We start from the raw sequence: 22,801 nt of genomic DNA on the forward strand, positions 1-22,801 counted from the left end.
ACTCAACATTGCTGTGTGTGGGTTTGATTCAGATTGTTCACAGAGGGTCTTATGCCAACAGCAGGCACCTAATGTACTGTGTGGAGTTTAAATGTTTCTCCCTGTGGTTTCCTCTGGGTGTTGCGGTTTCCACCCTCATCCCAAAGATGTGTGGGATCTAGGTTAATTGGCATCTATAAATGTTACCGAGTGTCTGGGGAGTGGATGAGAAAGTGGAATAACATGCAACTTGTGTGAAAGGGTAATCAATGGTCAACATGGATTTGGTGGGCAGAAGGGCCTGTTTCTATACTGTATCTTTAAACTAAACTACTTGCATTCAGCTACTTGTTAGTTTGAGCTGATCCCAGTGTTGAACTGCATGTTCTCAGTTATGCCTTCTCCTTGATAGCAAAACCTTCCATTCAGGTAGTGTTGATCCTTTCACACCAGACTTCAATCCATTGCACTGGAAACTGAACCATGTGCTTTGACTTTGATTCATATTATGTACTCTTCAACAGAAGGGTCTTACTGCCAACAGCAGCCTCACAAATATTATTTAATTTTGGTATTTGGTTATTATTGCCCTATTTACCGAGATACAACGAAAGGTTTTATTTTGCGTACTATCCAAACAAATCAGATAATTACACGTGAATGCAATCAAGCCAAACACAACACGAAGAATGAAGAGAAAGTAGTAAGAGTGCAGAATATAGTCTTCAGCATCGTAGCATTACAGTTCCAAAGGAAAAAGTCCAATGTCCACAATCAAGTAGGTTGTAAGATCAGGACTACATTACTAGCTTATGGGAGGACCAACCTGTGCGCCAGTGGTATCCCAGCGAGCAGGGCCAAACCCTCCAGCAGGCATCAAGCCCTTGCCCGCTGTGAACCCAGGACTCGCTCACCAAGGATGGAGGACCCGCCCGGCAGGCCCATCTCGCCCCCCATGGACTCTGAACTCGGCCCTGAGGCACCAGCGTTGAGGGGTCGACCCGCGATTAACCGCAGAGAGCCACGGACCGTCGAGAGCATAAATGGGCCCTATGTACACCACCGATAGCGAGGAGGGAGCAGGGCCATCGGGTGTTACTTGGCGGGGGAGATGTCGAGAATGATGGGTAGATCCAGTGTGAAGGGGCTGCCGAGAACGAAGGCAGGACCCGCCGGGAGGGAGCTGCTGCCATGGACGGCGGCGGGCAGTAGATGGGACTGTTCAGTGAACTCTTGTAACTTTGTTGGTGCCAGAACGTGGTGACACCTGTGTATTTAGAAAAAATACAATTTAAAAAAAAGATATATTAATACTATAGCACACAGTAATACTGCTGTATGATTTTATCGAGTTGTATGCAAAACATTTCACTGTACCGAGATATATGTTATAGCAATGTTACAACATTTTTGAGATTTTAAAAATCAAGTCTGCAATTTATCCCATCAGATGAAACATAAAAAGAAGTTTAATTTGACACCTAATTCACTTTCAAATCTTCAGTATTAAAAAAGTTATGGCCATTTTCATACTCGGAAATTAGCATCTTGTTCCCTATTGCATTGACTTAACACAAAAGCTGTGATCGAGGACAGTCAAAAGCCCATAACTTTCTTAAAAATTAATAGAACTGAATGACATTTTCAGTTGTTGTAGATTGAAGCATTCTGAAACAAATATAAAACTTTGATGACCTGTAATTAAAGCATATAATTAGTTAATTACCTAATTGTAGTCAAATACAAGATTGACCGTTGTGACGGAAATAGTAATAAACACCCAGACTGCCTTGAAAATTCAAAAATGTGATATTGTCAAGATCAGAACTTTAATATTATTGTATTATATGCTGTAAGCCCGTAACAGATAGGTAAATAAATCACAATTTCTAGCATTAGACCAAGTTTTTATGGAGAAGATTAGTTGCTAACTGGAACATTGGCATACCCTCATCATAACAGCAGGTAAGCACGGGAAGACTCGTGAAGGTTTTTCTTCTTCATCACTCTGTAGCATCATCATACTCCTCAGATTGTAACCAATAAGCAACATACCAATAAGTATATATTTTTTATTCTGAATAAAGTTTATAATTGAAATTAACACAAAATAAATCAACTCTTTTAGTGGATTGACAATCTGCTTGAGGAACTGAGTAAGTCGAGCAGCATCAGTGGGTGGAAAGGATTTGTCGACATTTCGGGTGGAATTAGGACTGATTTCAGATTGCTTGTTGATCCACATCCCAGCATAACAGTCTCTTGTGCCTAAGATAGACACAAAATGCTGGAGTAACTCAGCGGGACAGGCAGCATCTCTGGATAGAAGGAATGGATGACATTTTGGGTCGAGACCTTCAATCTCTTAGGCCTCCTCTTTCAGTGGATCGGTCTATCGTTGGGGCAATGGAAGCAAGTAATATGGAATTAGTTAAGTCTCTGGAGACACCAACAACAGTGGCACAGCCTCACAGTGCTAGTTTGATTTATTTGGTTATTTGAAATGAAATGAAATGAAATGAAAATGAAATGATTCAATTTATTGTCATTGTCAGTGTACAGTACAGAGACAACGAAATGCATTTTTAGCATCTCCCTTGAAAGGGAGACACAGGGCGTCGCGGTGTGCCCGCGCCTGCCGCCGTAATTACATTCCATTACAGGCAAAGGTGGGTGAAGTGTCTTGCCCAAGGACACAACGACAGTATGCACTCCAAGCGGGATTTGAACCGGCTACCTTCCGGTCGCCAGCCGAACTCTTAGCCCATTGTGCTATCTGTCGCCTTTGTTCTATGGCCACTGTAATTTTCATTGTGAATTATGCATGCACGTTTATTTTACAGGGCAAGTCGAGGCTCTAAATACACGGACAGTTGTCCAGGTGGCCTGTGGATGGCGCCATACACTGGCTCTTTGTGAAGATGGGTCTGTCTTTGCCTGGGGAGCTGGAAATGATGGCCAGCTGGGCAGAGGGGAGTGCCAGGAATTTGCTTCTCAACCAAGGTATTGAGTCTAGTCCGAAAGGCAACGTGAATGTCACATGCTCACTGCTAACCAAACACTGGATGGCTAGATGCCTGATGTGTGTTGTCATATTACCCCAACTAAATATCTCCTAGATTATACACGCCGTCACCAGGTTATGAGCATATGGCATACAGACACCTCCTCGCCATAATATTATTAAACTCAAAGCTGATTAGTACGGGTGTTAGGTGTTATGGGGAGAAGGCCAGAGAATGTGGTTGAGAGGGAAAGATAGATCAGCCATGATTGAATGGCCTAATGCTGCTCTTATAACTTATGGACCTATGAAGACTCTGACGAGCGTAGATATGTATGTATGTGTACATACACGCAATTCCCTGTGAATAGCAGAACTAGTTTAATTGCGCTCCACTTTTAATAATTGTTCTTATCAGATTTATGAGCATTTAGAACATTGAACAGCACAGGGATGGGCCCTTCTATGCCAAACATAATTGCAGGACCAACCTAGCACATAATCCATACCCCTCCATGCCCTGCATGTCCATGTGCCTACTTAACAGACTCTTAAATGCCACCTCCACATCTGCCTCAACCACCACACCCTCACTGGCCTATTTAAAAAAAAAACTTACCCTGCACATCTCCTTTAAACTTCTCTCCTCTCACCTTAAAGCTCGTTCCTCGAGTATTTTGTATTTCCATCCTGTTGAAAATAGGTTTTGATGTCATTCATTACAATACGATTTTACCATATCAAGTGACTTTCGATGTGTATTTCCCAAATTATGGAGAAATAGACTTACTGACATGAGTAAAAAAAAAAATGCCATCTTTTATCCAGGAATGACCTATTTCCACAGCATTTTAGATATTCTATGTCCAGGATTCCCAACTTGGGGTAATATTCGCCGACCCAGGGCGTAAATTTGTTGATTCTGGATTTGTACATATTTTTTCTCATTGACTGACTGTGTTTAGTTTGGTTCTGGTATACCGGTATCTGTTCATCATTAGTGGTTCATAAATAAGTGAAATAACATTGTTATGTGCTATTAAATTTGCCAGCGGTAAATGGGATGAAAACGTTTAGGAATCCATGTTCTAAGTACTTGTATAATTACATAATAGAATTAAACAGCGTGCTAAATAGGTGATGATTCAGGTCGGAAGCCTTCTTCAGATTGATTATAGTGGGGGTAAAGGAAGCTGAGAGAGTGGGGAGTTAGGACAAAACCTGGCAGGTAATAGATGGATGCAGGCGGGGCGGGGGGGGGGGGGGGGGGGGGGGGGGGGGGGGGGGGGTGGATGGAAGTCGGTCAATCGATAAGCAGATGTTTGGAACAAAGGCCAGAGATTAAAGCAGAAGGTGTGAGATAGACTGGTTGAAGATTTGCAAATTGTGGAGAGTGTTGTTGGAAGGGAGAAAGGAGAGAAATAGGTGCAAGTCCAGGTGGGACACCGGGGAGTAGTGGGTAGAAAGAAGTGGGTGTGGAGGAGAAAAGGGAGGGGCGGGGGGTTTATTAGACGATTACTAAAATTGGAGAATCCAGTGTTCACATCGTTGGATTCCAAGCTACGCTAGTGGAATTTGAGGTGCTGTTCTTCTAGTTAGGGTGTGACCACAACCTGGCAATGGAGGAGGCCCAGAAAGATCAGGATGAGAATGGGAAGGGGAGTTAAAATGGTTAACGGCTGATAGAGCCAGTAGGCCTTGGCGGACTGAACGCAAGTGTTCAGCGAAACAGTTGCTGAGTGTACACTTGGTCCCGCTGATGGGCATGAGGCCACATCAGGAACACGTGATGCAGGAGATGATTTTTGAGGAGGTGCACGTGGACCCCCCTTTATCTTGTCCCCTCAAACCTCAGCTTTGGTGATCTTCAGGTGTACAATGACGAGTAATTCTTCCATCACCCTTAAGTGATTGACACAATCATGCACATGCACCACACCTTATCGGAGATTTGGAAAAATATTTGTCATTTACCTGCAGGAAGGTGAAGCAACTTGATGGTCCTATTGTGCAGGTTCGATGCGGCCATTCCCACTCCCTGGCTCTTTCTCAAGGTAACGTCAATCTCGTTGTACAATCAAGTATTTAACCTAGTGTTCCTTATCGCGCCTGTTATTGGAATTTCTAAATGAAAGCTTTGTTCGATCACTTTAGATTGTACAGTCTATTCCTGGGGACAGAACATTTACGGGCAGCTGGGAATTAAAACAAGCTTGAAGAAGCAGCCCAGTCCACAGAGTGTGAGATGTCTGCGTGGGATCCCAGTGGCCCAGATAACTGCAGGAGAAAGTCACAGCTTTGCCCTCTCTTTATCGGGTGCAGTCTACGCATGGGGGAGAAATGACCGTGGACAGCTGGGGCTCAAAGACACAGCAGGTAAGAACACATTGGAGTGGCTTTACCCACAGATGTCAGTAAAGAGAGAGTGAAATATGTATAATTGTCAAATGTAGATAGAAACATATAAAATAGGTGGAAATAATAGAAAATGTGGCCCTTCGAGCCTGCACCGCCATTCATTGTGATCATGGCTGATCATCCACAATCAGTAAACCGTGCCTGCCTTCTCCCATATCCCTTGATTTCGCTAGCCGCTAAACCTCTATCTAACTCTTTTAAATTCATCCAGTTAATTGGCCTCCACTGCCTTCTGTGGCAGAGAATTCCACAAATTCACAACTCTCGGGGTGAAAACGTTTTTTGCTCATCTCAGTTTTAAATGGCTTGCCCTTTACTCTTAGACTGTGGCCCCTTGTTCTGTACTCCCCCATCATTGGGAATAATTTTCCTGCACCTAGTTTCTATAAGATATCCTCTCATCCTTCTAAATTCCAGTGAATACGAGCCCAGTCTTTCCAATTGTTCCTCATATGATGTCCCGCCATCCTGGGGATTAACCTCGTGAACCTACGCTGCAATGCCTCAATAGCAAGGATGTCCGTCCTCAAATGAGGAGACCAAAACTGGACACAACACTACGGATGTGGTGTTTAAGAAGGGACTGGAGATGCTGGAAAATCGAAGGTAGACAAAAATGCTGGAGAAACTCAGCGGGTGAGGCAGCATCTATGAAGCGAAGGAAATAGGCGACGTTTCGGGTCGACACCCTTCTTCCCAGGGCCCTGTACAACTGCAGGCCCTCTTTACTCCTGTACTCAAATCTTCTCGTTATGAAGTCCATTAGCTTTCTTCACTTTTTCCTAATCTGACACCATTGAGGTAATAATCTGCCTCCTTGTTCTTCACACCAAAGTGGATTACCTCACAATTTTCTACATTTGTCTCTTGCCCAGAGTAGGTGAATCGAGGACATAGGTTTAAGATGAAGAGGAAAATATTTAATAGGAATCTGAGGGGCAACTTTTTTCACCCAAAGGATGGTGGGTGTATGGAATGAGATGCCAGAGGAGGTATTTGAGGCAGGACCTATCCCAACATTTAAGAAGCAGTTAGATGGTCGATTAGACAGGTACATGGATTGGACAGGTTTGGAGACATATGAACCAAATGCTGGCAGGTGGGACTATTGTAGATGGAACATTTTGGCAAGTTGGGACAAAGGGCCTGTTTCCACACTGTATCACTCTATGACTCTATGTATTAACAGTGGAATAATTATATATTTAAAAAGTATAATTAAATTCTAAAAGAATAAAGAGTGTTTAATTGTCATATGTACCAACAATGGAATAATTACACTCTTACTTGCAGCAACATAACAAACCTGTAAACACAATACTTATAGATAACATAATAAACAAAAACTAGGTCATAAATTAATAACCCCAATACGTGCAAAAAGGCCCAACGATCCTTAGTGCAAGCAAAGACAGCCCATAGTTCACTGTTCAGTTAGTTTTACAGATACAGCATCGAAATAGGCCCTTCAGCCCAACAAGTTCATGCCGACCATCAATCGCCCATTCACACTAGTTTTATGTTATCCCACTTTCTTAAATGGTCATAAGTGGTAGTAGGATTAAGCCATTCAGCCCATCAAGTCTACTCCACCATTCAATCTTTTTCTCCCTCCTAACCCCTTTCTCCTGTCTTTTCCCCATAACCTCTGACACCCATACTAATCAAAAATCTATCTATCTCTCCCTTAAAAATATCCACTGATTTGGCCTTGACAGCCTTTTGTGGGAAAGAGTTTCACAGATTCACCAACCTCTGACAAAATAGATTTCTCCTCATCTCCTTCCTAAAAGAACGTCCTTTAATTTTGAGGCTATGACCTCTAGTCTTAGACCCTCCCACTAGTGGAAACATCCTCTCCACATCCACTCTATCCAAGCCTTTCACTATTCTGTATGTTTCAATGAGGTCCCCCCTCATTCTTCTAAACTCCAGCGAGTACAGGCCCAGTGCTGTCAAATGCTCATCATAGGTTAACCTACTCATTCCTGGGATCATTTTTGTAAACCTCCTCTGGACCCTCCCCAGAACCAGCACATCCTTCCTCAGATATGGTGCCCAAAATTGCTCACAATATTTCAAATGAGGCCTTAACAGCACCTGAAAGAGCCTCAAATTCAAATTCAAATTCAAAGCACTTTATTCGTCCCCGAGGGGCAATTTAAAAAGGCGCATTACAGTAGCTTTTTAAAAAGGGACACAATCATAAGCAGCACGCATACTGCACAATCAACCAGCACACGCATTTCACAGACACACTGCACAATCACACATCAACATTCAACACATAGCAATAGTTTTAAAGTGCTTCCTAAGTGCTTCAATTAAAAAAGTGCATTTAGAAGGTTATTTCATTTCATATGTTCATGAGTCGGTGATCAGCATTAAAAAGCTGGACAGCCCTGGGGATGAAGGTTGCCTTCCTCCTCTGTGTCCGGCAACCCGGACAGCATTACATCCCTGTTTTTGTATGCAAACCATCTTGAAATAAATGCTAGCATTGAGTTTGCTTTCTTTACTACTGATTCAACTTGCAGATTTACTTTTTGGGAATCCTGCACCAGCACTCCCAAGTCCCTTTGCACCTCCGATTTCTGGATTCTCCTCCCATTTAGAAAATAGTCTCCACCTTTATTCCTTCTCCCAAAATGCATGACTCCACACATTGCTACTCTATATTCCATCTGCCACTTTTCTGCTTACTCTCCCAACCTGCCCAAGTCCTTCTGCAGAGTCCCTGCTTTTTCTACGCTACCTGCATTTCCACCTATTTCCGTATCTGCCGCAATCTTGGCCACAGAATACTTCAATCTCCTCGTCCACCTCATTCTCATCTTTTCCCTACACACGAGGGGCAATTTACAGAGCTCAATTAACCTACAAACGTGTTTTGTAGTTTTCAAGAGCCTGGCGGTTGTTGGGAAGAAGCTGTTTGTGATCCTTGTAGCTCATGGTTTACAGACTCCTGCACTTTCTTTGCTCTTGGCTCCATTATCTGATGAATCAGTTGTGAAATGGTTCGGATTTCTGAATAGTTGGATTGAGGATTATTTGGAGTTTGACTGAGGCACAGTCCCAGCACTAGTCAGGTCCCATCTTGAACAGCCTGGCACAAGAAACCCATGAGATCCTTGGATCCCCCCCGATTGTTTGCTTCATCCACTGTCCACTTGCTACATTTATCATCACTGTTTCTGACTCCATCAAGGGGGAATCCCTGACAAATTGATCCCTCCTTCATTCTTGTTCTGTTGGTTGCCAGTATTTACATCCAATTTTGTAAGATTTTATACACTTCACAGCTGATGAATGGCATAATCCCCATTTGTACCAGTTAAAATAATATTGCCAATGCTCATGTTTGTATGATGGTAGAAATAAGATTTCTGTCTCTATAATCTTCCGAATGCCAGAAAAACACAACGGCCTGAGCTGATTGCATTTGTATCCAAATTGGTAAATTAAATCTTTAAAATGTCTTTCTACGGTTCACTTTTCTTCTTGTTGTTTCAGGGCGAAATGACACTTGAGATTGAAGCACATTGATAAGAATTTCCCCCATATCTAGATGTCTCAAAACTTCTTCAGTGCTGAAAAAGACACAAAGTGCTGGAGTAACTTAATGGTTCAGGCAGCATCTCCGGAGAACATGGTCAGGTGACATTTCGGGTCGAGACCGATCTTAAACGTCAACTATCCATGATCTCCAGAAATGCTGATGACCCGCTGAGTTACTCCAGTACTTTGTGTCTTTATTTGTAAACCTGCATCCGTAGTCCCTTGTATTCCTTCCATTGACTCCATTTACACATTATGCTGCCTCAGCCAGGCCACCAGCATAATCAAGGATGACTCGCACCCAGCCACTCCCTTTCCCTCACTCCCTCTCCCATCAAGCAAGAGGTATAGTTGTGTGAAAACGCACACCACCAGATTCAGGGACAATTACTCCCCAACTGTTATCAGGCAAATGAACCATTCTACCAACAACCAGAGGACAGTCCGAAGCTACTATCTGCCTCATTGGAGACCCTCAGACTATCTTTACTGGCATTATCTTACACTCAGCAGAATTCCTGTTATTCCCTTTATCATGAAAAGTCTTTCTGCTGACTGGTTGACACGCAACAAAAGCTTTTCACTGTATGTAGGTACACGTGACAATAAAATAAACTAAACTATATCTCCTTTTGCTGATGCAGGTTGTTTTTTTTTCAACAGAATGTCACGACCCATGTCTTGTGCAACAACTGAAGAAGCTCAATGTGAACTATATCTCCTGTGGCAACAAACATACTGTTGTTTTAACTAAGGTATGCTTTTGGTTAATATTGTGATCCACTCTATAGCCGCTGACTAATCAGAGAGTTTAGAAGTGAGTTTCAATGATACTTCATTGTCACATATACCGAGGTACAGTGAAATTCTTTGTTTTGCGTATAATATACAAAGTATGCAAAGAGTTGCCATGTATAGGGTGCAGACAAAGATACAATAGTATTCATTATAGTCCAGATGATCCCTCGTTGATCTCGGTGCACAACTACCCCACTGGGTCCCTCCTTGTTCTTGTGTAACAAGAGCAGCAGGAGTAGACCTCTGACCACTCGGCTATTTAACTTGCTCTACCGTTTAAGATCTGAAGAAGGGTCCCGACCTGTAACGTTGCCTGCCCATTGCCCTACACTGATGCTGTTTGACCCACTGAGCTCCTCCAGCACTCTAGTTTTGATTCATGATTGCAGCATCTGCAGTTCCTTCTGCATCCACTGTTTAATAAAATCTTTATTGATGTGATTGTAACATCAACTCCATAACTTGCCCCTGCCCGCAGTAACCTTTCACAACTGTCCCCACCACGTGACTTATTTAGATTCTATCCACCACATTTTAAGGAAGGAATTTGCAAAAAAATTCATAAAGAAAATAAAATTCATAAAGAAAAAAGGTCCAGGAGATAATCCAGATGTTGTTAAGCTGGAAAGAGTGCAGGGAAGATTTACAAAGATGTTGCCAGGACTCGAGGGTCCGAACTATAGGGAGAGGTTGAACAGGCTGGGACTGTATTCCAGCAGTTAATAACTCCTATCTGTTATGATAACCATAATGTGGGTACGTGAGTCCCGGTGGTGGGCGGTGGAGGATGGGCTGCGTGAGTCACGGTGGTCAGGTGAGGACTGGGCCGCGGGAAAGACAAATATCGCTCGGGGACGCGCCGCCGAGAACAAAGAGGGACCCGGCTGAATGAATTTAAAAAAGGGCCTTGCGGGGGAGGGGGTGCCGATAGAATAAAGGGAGACCCAACATGGGAGGGGGTCGAGAAAACATAGAGGGACCATCGGGACTATAATGAATACTGGTGTAACTTTGTTGCACCTTCTACTTGGTAACGCTTTGCACACTTGTGCATTGTATGTAAAACTGAAATTCACTGTATCTAAACACATGTGACAATGAAGTACCATTTGTTCATTTATCCATTCATTCATTCTTTCTTTCATTCAAGTTGGGCCAATAAGGGTTTAAGAGGGAACTGCATATGCTGGAGAATCGAAGGTTACACAAAAAAGCTGGAGAAACTCAGCGGGTGCAGCAGCATCTATGGAGCGAAGGAAATAGGCAACGTTTCGGGCCGAAACCCTTCTTCAGACTGGGCCAATAAGGGCCTGTGTACTGTATGATTTAGTGACGCAGTGATTTTGTGTGCAGATTTCACTTCCCTTGATGGCTGCTTTAATATTATTATTGTGCATCCCCCAACCCTCCCCATTACAGGATGGAGATGTATTCACATGTGGAGATGGGAATGAGACCTTTCAAAAGGTGAAGCAAGTCAAGGGCAAGGTTTCCCAGATAGCTTGTGGAAGGTGAGTGGCATCAGCGTTTGACATGCGGCCAGCCTGTCCATTTCTTCAAAGCTACCATTGATTCCAGCCCATTCTGATGAGTCACACACCTCATCAACACAGTATGCAACTCACCAATGGAGGGGAAAATTTACTTTTAGTCGTTGGAGATCGAGAAGAGATAATTAGTTATTGACCATGGAATATAGGAAATGGAATTGTACGGATCACGTGCAGACAGAGGAGATTAGTTTAACTTGGCATTATGTTCGGCACGGGCATTGTGGACCAAAGGGCTTGTTTCTATGCTGTACTAGAGTCATACAGCATAGAAACTGGCCATTCAGACCAATGTGCCTATGCCAAACAAATTGCCCCATCTATGCCAGTCCCACCTGCCCATGTTTTGCCCGTGTATCCCTCTAAACCTTTTCTGTCCGATCACCTGTCCAAATGTATTTGAAATGTTGTTATAGTACCCTGCCTCAACTACCTCCTCTGGCAGCTTGTTCCCTATACCCAACACCATCTGTGTGCATAAGTTGCCCCTCATGTTCCAATTAAATAATTTCCGTCTCGCCTTAAACATATGTCCTCTGGTTCTTGATTCCCCTACTCTAAGTAAAAGATTGTGCGATCATGCTATCTATCCCCCTCATGATCTTTGACACTTCTATAAGATCACCCCTTAGCCTCTTGTGCTCCAGGGAACAAAGTCCTAGCCTGTCTGACCCCTATAGCTCAGGCCCTTAAGTCATAGCAACATCCTCATAAATCTGTGTGTGCTCTTTCCAGCTTAACAACACCCTTCCTTGAGCAAAGTGATGAAAACTGAACACAAAACTCCAAATCTGACTTCACCAGAGTCTTGTACAACTGAAGCATAATATTCCATCTCCCGGTGCCCAGCACTTCAACTCCCCCTCCCATTCCCAATCTGACCTTTCTGTCCTAGGCCTCATCCATTGTCAGAGTGGGGCCCAGCACAAATTGGAGGAACAACACCTCATATTTTGCTTGGGTAGTTTGCACTCCAGCGGTAAGAACATTGACTGCTCTACCTTCAAATACCCCTTGCTTTCTCTCTCCAACCCCTTCCCCTTCCCAGTTCCCTCACTAGTCTTCCTGTCTCCGCCTACATTCTATCTTTGTTCTGCCCCCTCCCCTGACATCATTTGCCCATTCCTTCTACCCAGAGATGTTGCCTCACCCACTGAGTTACCCCAGTATTTTGCATCTACTTTCCATTTAAACCAGCATCTGCAGTTCTTTCTTACACATTCCAATTTCTCTACTCAGTACCCTGACTAAAGAAGGACAATGTATCAAAAGCCTTCTTGATCTACCTATTGTGCCATCTTCAGGACACTATGTACCTTCATTCTTAGATCCCTCTGCTCTGCAGCACTTACTCCCAATGGCCCTGACATTGACTGTGAAGGTCCTGCCCTGCACTTATCTGCATTAAACTCCATTAACTATTCCTCTGTCCACTTGCCCAGCAGATCAAGATTCTTCAGTAATTTTTGATAACTCTGCCTACAATACCACCCACGTTAGTGTCATCTACAAACTTACTAATCATGTTCATGTACATTTGTACATTTTCATCCAAATCTTTGATATAAACTACAAACTGCAATGGGCTCAGCACCGAACCCTGAGGCACACCACTAATCACAGGCCTCCAGTCTGGAAAACAACCTTCCATCATCACCCTCTGCCTCCTTCCATGGCCAATTCTCTATCCAGGTGGCTTAAGTCCCTGTCCCATTTGGGAGACCTAAACAGCAACCTCTAGTGACCTTGCCCGCCACCCAAAAAAAATCACGGTCAGGGTGACCTGCAACCTCCTACTACCTCCCACGCATATGTTGAAACCTTCCTCGACTATGAACAAAATCCGGCTAGATCTGCGAATCAAAAACTATTCGAGGCCTGTTTTAATCATGATGAAAAAATAGCAGCAACCTAGATGAAGCCTCGACCACGCGGAAACCACTTTCGACCATTAGGGAGAGTGACCAAAAGCTCCGGTGACCTCATGGAAACCTTGGGTGGTGGGCAAGATCACCACAGGTTGCTGTTTAGGTCTCCTATGTGGGACAGGGGCTTAACTCTCCCTGGATCCCACGCAATTTAACATTCCAGAACAAATGGCTTGCTGACGTCCATATGGACAATGTCTATGGCTTTGCTCTCATCAATCTTTTTTGGTTACTCGAAAATTTGAATCAGATTGGTAAGAGATGATCTCCCATGTACAAAACCATGGTGACTATCCCTAACCAGTCCCTGCCTATCTAAATGCATATATTTCTTATCCCTCAGAATACTCTCCCGTAACTCGCCCTTATAACTGAACCTATCAAATTCCAGTAATAATCTGGTGCATCTTTTCTGCATCCATTTCAGCTTAATAACATCCTTGGGGCTGTTGAGACAAATGCCAACTTTGTATTCCATTATGGTCGTTTAGCTTAGTTTAGAGATACAGCCGACCAGCGATCCCCGCAGTATCCTACACACACTAGGGACAACTTTTACATTTGCCAGGCCAATTTACCTACATACATGTACGTCTTTGGAGTGTGGGAGGAAACCGAAGATCTCGGAGAAAACCCACGCAGGTCACGGGACATAGTCAGGATTGAATCCAGGTCTCTGCCGCTGCAAGCGCTGTAAGGCAGCAACTCTACCGCTGTGCAACCGTGCTGTTGCTGGTGAATTCAAATGGATCTGGAATTTTAATAAAATATGGCTAGTCGTTGGTAATGGCAAATGGGAAATTTTTAGATTGTTTAAGACCCCATCTGCTTTGATAAATCGTCATAGAAGGAAATTTGCCATCTTGGTCTGTCTTATTCATGTACGTATGTAAAAGTCTCCTCAATGCCACTTATATGTGAATCCAACGCCCACGAACCTGGATTGACATGAACTGCTGTCAGTTCAGGGCTATTCAGGATACCAATAATTGCTGGCATTGTCTACATCCTGTGAACAATCAAATTAAAAAAATAGAGAAAATTTGAATCAGATTGGTAAGAGATGATCTCCCATGTACAAAACCATGGTGACTATCCCTAACCAGTCCCTGCCTATCTAAATGCATATATTTCTTATCCCTCAGAATACTCTCCCGTAACTCGCCCTTATAACTGAACCTATCAAATTCCAGTAATAATCTGGTGCATCTTTTCTGCATCCATTTCAGCTTAATAACATCCTTGGGGCTGTTGAGACAAATGCCAACTTTGTATTCCATTATGGTCGTTTAGCTTAGTTTAGAGATACAGCCGACCAGCGATCCCCGCAGTATCCTACACACACTAGGGACAACTTTTACATTTGCCAGGCCAATTTACCTACATACATGTACGTCTTTGGAGTGTGGGAGGAAACCGAAGATCTCGGAGAAAACCCACGCAGGTCACGGGACATAGTCAGGATTGAATCCAGGTCTCTGCCGCTGCAAGCGCTGTAAGGCAGCAACTCTACCGCTGTGCAACCGTGCTGTTGCTGGTGAATTCAAATGGATCTGGAATTTTAATAAATATGGCTAGTCTTGGTAATGGCAAATGGGAAATTTTTAGATTGTTAAGACCCCATCTGCTTTGATAATAATCGTCATAGAAGGAAATTTGCCATCTTGGTCTGTCTTATTCATGTACGTATGTAAAAGTCTCCTCAATGCCACTTATATGTGAATCCACGCCCACGAACCTGGATTGACATGAACTGCTGTCAGTTCAGGGCTATTCAGGATACCAATAATTGCTGGCATTGTCTACATCCTGTGAACAATCAAATTAAAAAAAATAGATTTCAGAATGTCAGTAAAACCAGCAGCCAATACTCATGCAACTATGTGTTGATGCTTGAATGTTGTTGTTCTTTTAACTGTTATGATTAGTTCTGGAATTTTTAAGGGAACCATTGCAAATGACAGCTTCATGTTTTATGCATCTTTAAGTACAAATCAGTGACATGCATGTCCACCACCGATTTTCCAGCAAACTTCCTTTGATCCGGATAAAATCCAAAGAGCGCACTTGAATCCCCCCTCGCAAAACCCCCCTAAAAATGAGGGTCGGCCAATCTTGATCGCAGCGGTACTTCCCCGGCTGATCAGCAGGATATATTTTCCCCCTGCGACCCGTGCTCTGGAACTCTGGCCCAGCCAGAGCCGGCAGATCCGTTCCTATAACCTACTTCCGAGGCCAACTTTGTGGGCCGGTATCTTGGCCACCCGACTGCCTAGGTGGACTGTCCTTTTACCGTTCAATTCCTCTTGGAGGCCGTGACCTTTGTGACTTCGGCAAAACGGATAATCCAGCAAATCCTTGGAGCCAAGGGTTCTGGAAAATCAGTAGTGGACCTGTATAAATTATTGTGACATATGGTTATTCAGTAACCAATTTAATAGATTTTGGAGAGCATGAGATAATGTTCTGGACATTGAAATGTACCATCTAAATCCAAGGTAGAAGACACACGCACACCCGCACACACACACGTACACACACACACACACACACAGTGATCTTATTTGTTAACTTGTGTTGTTTAGCTTCCACACACTCGCCTACATCCCCTCCTCTGATCTTGTGGTTTCCTTTGGCTCTGCAAACCGAGATAAAACGAAGAAAGGTTCATCAAGAGACCAAATTTATCAAGGTAATCATACTACAGGAACTCACTCCTGACTTTATATTTAGTTTTAATCCTGTAATATTTTAACACATTTGGTGAGATGAGGTCATAGAAACATAGAAAATAGGTGCAGGAGTAGGGCCATTCGGCCCTTCGAGCCTGCACCGCCATTCAATATGATCATGGCTGATCATCCAACTCCTTATCCTGTACCTGCCTTCTCTCCATACCCCCTGATCCGTTTAGCCACAAGGGCCACATCTAACTCCCTTTTAAATATAGCCAATGAACTGGCCTCAACTACCTTCTGTGGCAGATTCACCCCTCTCTGTGTATAAAATGTTTTTCTCATCTCGGTCCTAAAAGACTTCTCCCTTATCTTTAAACTGTGACCCCTTGTTCTGGACTTCCCCAACATCGGGAATAATCTTCCTGCATCTAGTCTGTCCAACCCCTTAAGAATTTTGTAAGTTCCTAAAAGATCCCCCCTCAATCTTCCAAATTCTAGCGAATATAAGCCGAGTCTATCCAGTCTTTCTTCATATGAAAGTCCTGACATCCCAGGAATCAGTCTGGTGAACCTTCTCTATGGCAAGAATGTCCTTCCTCAGATTATGAAACCAAAACTGTACGCAATACTCCAGGTGTAGTCTCACCAAGACCCTGTACAACTGCAGTAGAACCCCCCGGCTCTTATACTCAACCTCCCTGCTCTTATATTCAATTTCGCTCTTCGTCTAACTGGCGATTATAGAAACGTTATTTCCTTGGTTCCTTCTCAACTTTCATACATTTGTTGGTGGAATGACGACGTTAGCAGGAGACTTTGAATCCTTTTGTCTTCTCCACATCACTTCCAGCCTTGGTTACTGTCTCCACCCTTCTCTCCCCCATCAGACCCGTCTCCCAATCAACCTGGATCCATCCACCTGTCACTTGACATCTCTTGCCCTACCACTTCACCTCACCTCTTTCTATCATCTGATAGGCTTGGATAGAGTGGATGTGGAGGGCTTTGACAGACTGTATGTGGAGAGGGTGTTTCCACCAGTGGGAGAGTCTAGGATTAGAGGACTTAACCTCAGAATTAAAGGACATTCCTTTAGGAAGGAGATGAGGGGGAATTGATTTTGTCTGTGTGGTGAATCTATGGAATTCTTTGCCACAGAAGGGTGTGGAGGCCGTTAATGGATATTTTGAAGGCAGAGATCGATACATTCTTGATTAGTACGTGTGTCAAGGGTTATGGGGAGAAGGCAGGAGAATGGAGTTAGGAGGAAGAGATAGATCAGCCATGATTGAATGGTGGAATAGACTTGATGGGCCGAATGACCTAATTCTGCTACTTTCAATTATTCCTTATGACCTCATGATCCATCTCCCCTCTACTCCATTAGTATGAAGAAGAATCCCGACCAGAAATGTTGTCTGTACATTTTCCTTTGAGGATGCCGCCTGACTTGCTGAGTTTCTGCAGCTTTTTGTCATTTTGGCCAAGCTACCGATATCTGCAACCTCTTGTGTCTCCAACGTCTTGAATATGTCAGTCCAATATGGTACCATCTGATTTTCATTTTTTCTTTTGATTTTCTCCTTTTGGCCTGCATTATTTTTACACACCGACAATCATTCATCATTGGCCAGTTACCCATAGATCCAGTCATTTGGATTACATATTTTTGAAATTCCCCGGATCCACCAGAGCCCCAGAAGAGGGATATGTAAGGATATCTGTCTCCGGGAGCTAAGGCAGCTCCAGCTAGTGGTGAAAACATGCAGGCACTAGTATAGCACGAAGAACAGTGAAGATCGAACAGTATAGGTCCTCCGACCTGAACATGGCGACTAGACCAACTATAATCTGCTTACACATAATCCATATCCTGCACATCCAAGTGCCTGACCAAAAGTCTCTTAAATGCCACTATCATATCTGCCTCCACCTCTACCCGCAGCAGTGCATTCCACGCTCGCCATCCTCTGTGAAAGCAACTTGCTCCGCGTATCGCCTTGAAATTTTAGCTCCTCTAACTTTAAAGTTAAGCCCTCTAGTATTTGATATTTCCATCCTGAGAAATAAGTTCTGACTGTCTACCGTATCTATGCCTCTCATAGTTTTATATACTTCCATTAAGTCTCTCCACAACCTCCCGTGCTGCAGAGAAAACAGTCATTTCTTTCCAACCTCATCCTGTAGCTAATACTCCCTCATAGAAACAAGGAAAATAGGTGCTGGAGTAGACCATTCGGCCCTTCGATGGTCATGGCTAATCATCTAAAATCAAGACCCCGTTCCTGCTTTTTCCTCGTATCCCTTGATTCCTTGAGCCCTAAGAGCTAAATCTAACTCTCTCTTGAAAACATCCAGTGAATTGGCCTCCACTGTCGTCAGTGGCAGAGAATTCCACAGATTCACAACTCTCTGGGTGGAAAGGTTTTTCCTCATCTCCGTCCTAAATGGCCTGCCCCTTATTCTTAAACTGTGACCCCTGGTTCTGGACTCCCCCAACATGGGGAACATTTTTCCTGTATTGAGCCTGTCCAATCTTTTTAAATGTTTTATATTTCTATAAGATATCCTCTCATCCTTCTAAATTCCAGTGAATACAAGCCTAGTCAACCCATTCTTTCATGAAATATCAGTCCCGCCAGTCTGGGAATTAACCTGGTGAACAATACAGATATCATTCTGGTAAACCACCATGCTGCCTTTCCGAAGCCTCCGCATCTTGCCAGTAATGGGGTGACCAGAAATGCATGTAATACTCAAATACAGCCTAACCAAAACTTTATGGAATTACAACATGACTTCCTGATTTTAGAGTGCATGACTTTCAAGTAGAGTTAACAGTTGGCTGCATTGGTTTTTTACAACAGAGGGGATTTATAAGGTGCTATCCAAAGGCAATTCATTCTTTTTCCAGTTGAAACTCTTGGTGTATTTCTAGATTAATTAGTTTACTAGTGATGGCACAGTGATAGAGAGGATAACACCACAAGTTTTATCCTGACCTCTGTGAGTGCATGGGGTGGCTTCTAGCTGTCCTGGCATCTTCCACATCCCGAGGACATGCTGGATGGTTGTTGGTCAACTAGGCACTGTTTATTAAACCCAGTGCTGATGAATGGACGGAGAAAAGGCACTTGGACAGATAGGAAAAGTTTGGAAGGATTGGGGCCAAATGCAGGCAAATTGGACTAGCTTTGATGGGGCATCTTGGTGAGCATGGTTGAGATGGGTTGAAGGGCCTGTTTCCGTGCTGTAGGAATGTGACTTTCTGACTCTAATCGGGGTTGTTAATGGGCACGTGAGTGCAGAAAGATTACAGAAAAGTAATTGGGGAAATGGGAATGATAGGATTACGCAAAGAACCAGCATGGACAGAATGGGAGAATGGACTCCATCTATATCATAAAGTCATATTTTTTTAAAATGGGAATGCATGTATGAAGTTCCAAATATAATGGTTTTACCTAATTTGTATTTCTTACAGAGTCACAAAATGCCAATGTTTACAAGATCTTTGCAGGAGCGAACATGAATTTTATTCAGACTCGGGTAAGTTCTTAGAGCTTTGTACTAGATATCAAGGCCATCTTTTGTTTCATTGATAAACACAGCATGGAAACAGACACTTCAGCCCACTGAGTCTATTCTGATCATCAATCTCCCATTCACACAAGTTCTATGTTATTCCATTATCTGATCCACTCCCAACACACTAGGAGCAATTTACAGAGGCCAATTAACCTGCAAACCCACACATCCGTGGGATGAAAACGGAGCATAGTCATACTGCTTGGAAATAATCCCTTTGGCCCAATTTTCCCACACTGGCAATTGCTCCATCTAAACTAGTCCCATCTGCCTGCATTTGGTCCATGTCCCTCTAAACCTATCCTATCCATGTACGTTGTGATAGTACTTGCCTCAACTACTTCCTCCGGCAGCTCGTTTCATATACCTACCACCTTTTGTGTAAAAAAAAAAAGTTACCCCTCAGGATTTTACCCGATCTTCACCCCCTCACCTTAAACCTATGTCCTCTGGTTCTTTAGTCAGCAGGTGGTGCATCTGTGGAATTCAGACAACTGTGGACGACAAGTCAATGGGTATTTTTAAGGCAGAGATAGACAGATGCTTGATTAGTACGGGTGTCAGGGGTTATGTGATGAAGGCAGGAGAAAGCTGTTAAGAGGAAAAGATAGATCAGCCGTGATTGAATGGCGGAGTAGACTCGATGGGTCGAATGGCCTCATTCTGCTCCTAACACTTGTGTTTCCAGCATCTGCCATTCCTTGTGTCTCTATCCTTGTTCATCTTTCCTGTTTTCATCTACCCATTGCCGGCACACCTGTATATCAAATTATAACAGGCATAGATAGATAGGGTAGAGATATGATTAATTTTAACATTGGCACTGACAAGTGGGACCAGCAGCTGAGGGAGGTAGAGAAGGAACCTCCAGGCTGGTATGAAGCACCATGACACCACGTGGTTCATGACCCTGGAGGGCAGGTGCAGACATCACAAAATGGTCAATGGCAACAGAACACACGCCCCAATCCAACGGCCAGGGAGAACCTCACCTGTGGAAGCTGTGGGTGGGTCTGCTATAGACAGGAGAACCAGAGAGGAGGATGGAGGGAGTCGGCAAAGAGTGAGTGCAGATAGGAGAATGAACCAGGCTCTTGCCTCCTGAGGCTCGCTCAAGGTCGACTGGGAGTGGCTCCCGCAGCACAAAGACTGAAGGCGGCCCGTCGAGGAGAGGAACGACGGTTCACTGGACGATCCAGACGGAGGTGACGGCTGGAGGCCCGGCAGCAGCCTGGGGCTCACCTGAATCGGGCACCGCTCCAGGGGACCCAGCGCGCGGACTGGGCTGGACTTTGAAAATGGCACCAAAAATCTGGCGGCTCTTGCATGCAGTCTCAGTGGACTATTTCTATACACTTTGTATTTATTGGGGATTGTGCTGAGGCATGGCAATACTTTACTGAACTGTATGCAGAAAAATAATTTCCCTGTGCATATGTACATGTGGCAATAAAGAACCAATCAACCTTGGTTTCTGTTCCCCTGGCCTCTGCTTCCTATCCCTTCCCTCATCTGGGACCATCTGCCCATCATCCCTCCCTTATCTGTCTCCACCTATAATTCATCAGGCTCTGTGTGTGATCTACCCCCGTCCACTCCCCCAATCTCATCATATGTTGCCTGGTTCCATCTATCACCTACCAGCCTCTGCCACACTCTTCCTTCTCACCCACTTATGTGGATGGTTTTCCTTCCACACTCTCAGGCCACAGCAAAAAGTTGACCATCTCTATTCTTCCACAGATGCTGCTTGACCCGCTGAGCTCCTCCAGCAGTTTGTTTTGTGCTTCCAGAATAAGCTCCTGGTTCTAGATCTTCCAGTCTCAGAAGAATCATCAAGGGCTTGCTGTTGTGTCTTTTATCTATTCAATGACTCTCCATGGATGCCCAATTTCATAACCTGATTGTTGAATTTCTCTTTCAGCTTGACCTTGGCTGCACAGAGAACACAAAGCAGATACTCACATTGGATGAAACTATTGTTGAGAGATGGATCAACATTGGGCCTGGAAAAAATGCAGAAAAGTAGGCGTTCTTTATATATTTTTTGGTTTCTATCCTCGGTCTTTGTCAACATATATATTTGCGCCTAGTCATACACTGTGGAAAACAGGCCCTTCGGCCCAACTTGCCCACACCAACCAACATGTCCCATCTACACTTGTCTCACCTGCCTGCATTTAGCCAATGTTGGCATAAACTTGTCCAATCCATGTACCTGTCTAAATGGTTCTTAAAATATGTGATAGTACCTGCCTCAACTACCTCCTCCGGCATAGACCCATCTCCCTTTGTGTGAAAAGTAACAATTAAAAATATCTGTGATCATGTGTAAATTCTCTTCAGTGAGTCACTCAACACCTAATTGCTGGAGAACTTGTCTTTTGTTTTGTTGAGAAATAATATACTGGGTTTATAAGGCACAGAAGAGGACCACTCAGTCTATTGAGTTTGTGACAGCCCAGGTTTTGAAAAGGCTGCTCACTTTATCCTTAATCCTCATAGATTAATAACATTTTCCTCTTCAAGTGCATCTATTTATAAATTAATATTTGGTCTATTTGTATGAAATTTTGAGGCAACGTATTTTAGATCAAAATAACTTGGAGCGCTCGTTTTAGTGTTGATTTTCCCAGTGTGATGACTTCACAACCCGGGAAGTACTAATGCAGCTGATTTGCCAATAAGAAAGCATATGTAGTAAAATTTAGAGGGATACGAGTCAAACCATATGAAAGGGACCAGCTTAGATGGGCTGTATGGCTCCACATAGTTCAGTCCGAACAATACACTCAGTTTTCTTCCATCAGGCTCCTGGAAATCCTTTAGTTGGAGAGCACCTGTAGTCAGGATGGAACCAGGGTCTCTACTGCTGCACCACCCTGCTGCTCAACACTCCTGTTCATCTCCAACCTCTGTTCACCCATCTGCCGATCACAACTCCTCACACCTGTAACCACCTAATATCACTTCACAGGATTTGTCCCACCTCCACTTCTCCTTTCCTACTTTCTCCCTCCTACTACGATCAGCCTGAAGAATGGTCCCAACCCAAAACATCACCAATCCACGTCCTGCAGAGATGCTGCCTGACCTGCTGAACTAGCCCAGCGCTTTGTGTTTTGCTCAAGATCTTTCCTTCTCCTGCTTCCAGAGCCTCTACTAACCTTTGCAAATGACTGCAATTGACAGGAAGTAAAATCACTTTTAGGAAGGGCAGTTTTAGATTTTTATTTGCTAGAGTTTTCTTTGCTTTAATTTAGAGATCACAATACTAAACGAGCAATTGAACACTTTTTG

The 22,801-nt window shown here is 43.7% G+C and overlaps 2 protein-coding genes across 2 annotated transcripts in view; both read left to right on the forward strand.

Moving 5' to 3' along the window:
• The window catches only part of LOC129700896 (probable E3 ubiquitin-protein ligase HERC3), a 275,970-nt gene that overhangs the window by 132,395 nt on the left and 120,774 nt on the right, over window positions 1–22,801 (forward strand). The gene's annotated exons all lie outside the window — the stretch shown is intronic.
• Window positions 1–22,801, forward strand: part of LOC129700920 (probable E3 ubiquitin-protein ligase HERC4) — a 70,261-nt gene that overhangs the window by 3,074 nt on the left and 44,386 nt on the right. Inside the window, exons 2-9 of the mRNA XM_055641738.1 lie at window positions 2,823–2,982; window positions 4,964–5,037; window positions 5,138–5,359; window positions 9,623–9,714; window positions 11,177–11,268; window positions 15,821–15,927; window positions 19,398–19,462; window positions 21,426–21,526. Of these exons, the coding sequence (XP_055497713.1) occupies window positions 2,823–2,982; window positions 4,964–5,037; window positions 5,138–5,359; window positions 9,623–9,714; window positions 11,177–11,268; window positions 15,821–15,927; window positions 19,398–19,462; window positions 21,426–21,526 (913 nt within the window). The remainder of the gene's footprint in view (window positions 1–2,822; window positions 2,983–4,963; window positions 5,038–5,137; window positions 5,360–9,622; window positions 9,715–11,176; window positions 11,269–15,820; window positions 15,928–19,397; window positions 19,463–21,425; window positions 21,527–22,801) is intronic.

The sequence above is a fragment of the Leucoraja erinacea genome, chromosome 1 (genome assembly GCF_028641065.1).
Source record: "Leucoraja erinacea ecotype New England chromosome 1, Leri_hhj_1, whole genome shotgun sequence".
NCBI lineage: Eukaryota > Metazoa > Chordata > Chondrichthyes > Rajiformes > Rajidae > Leucoraja > Leucoraja erinaceus.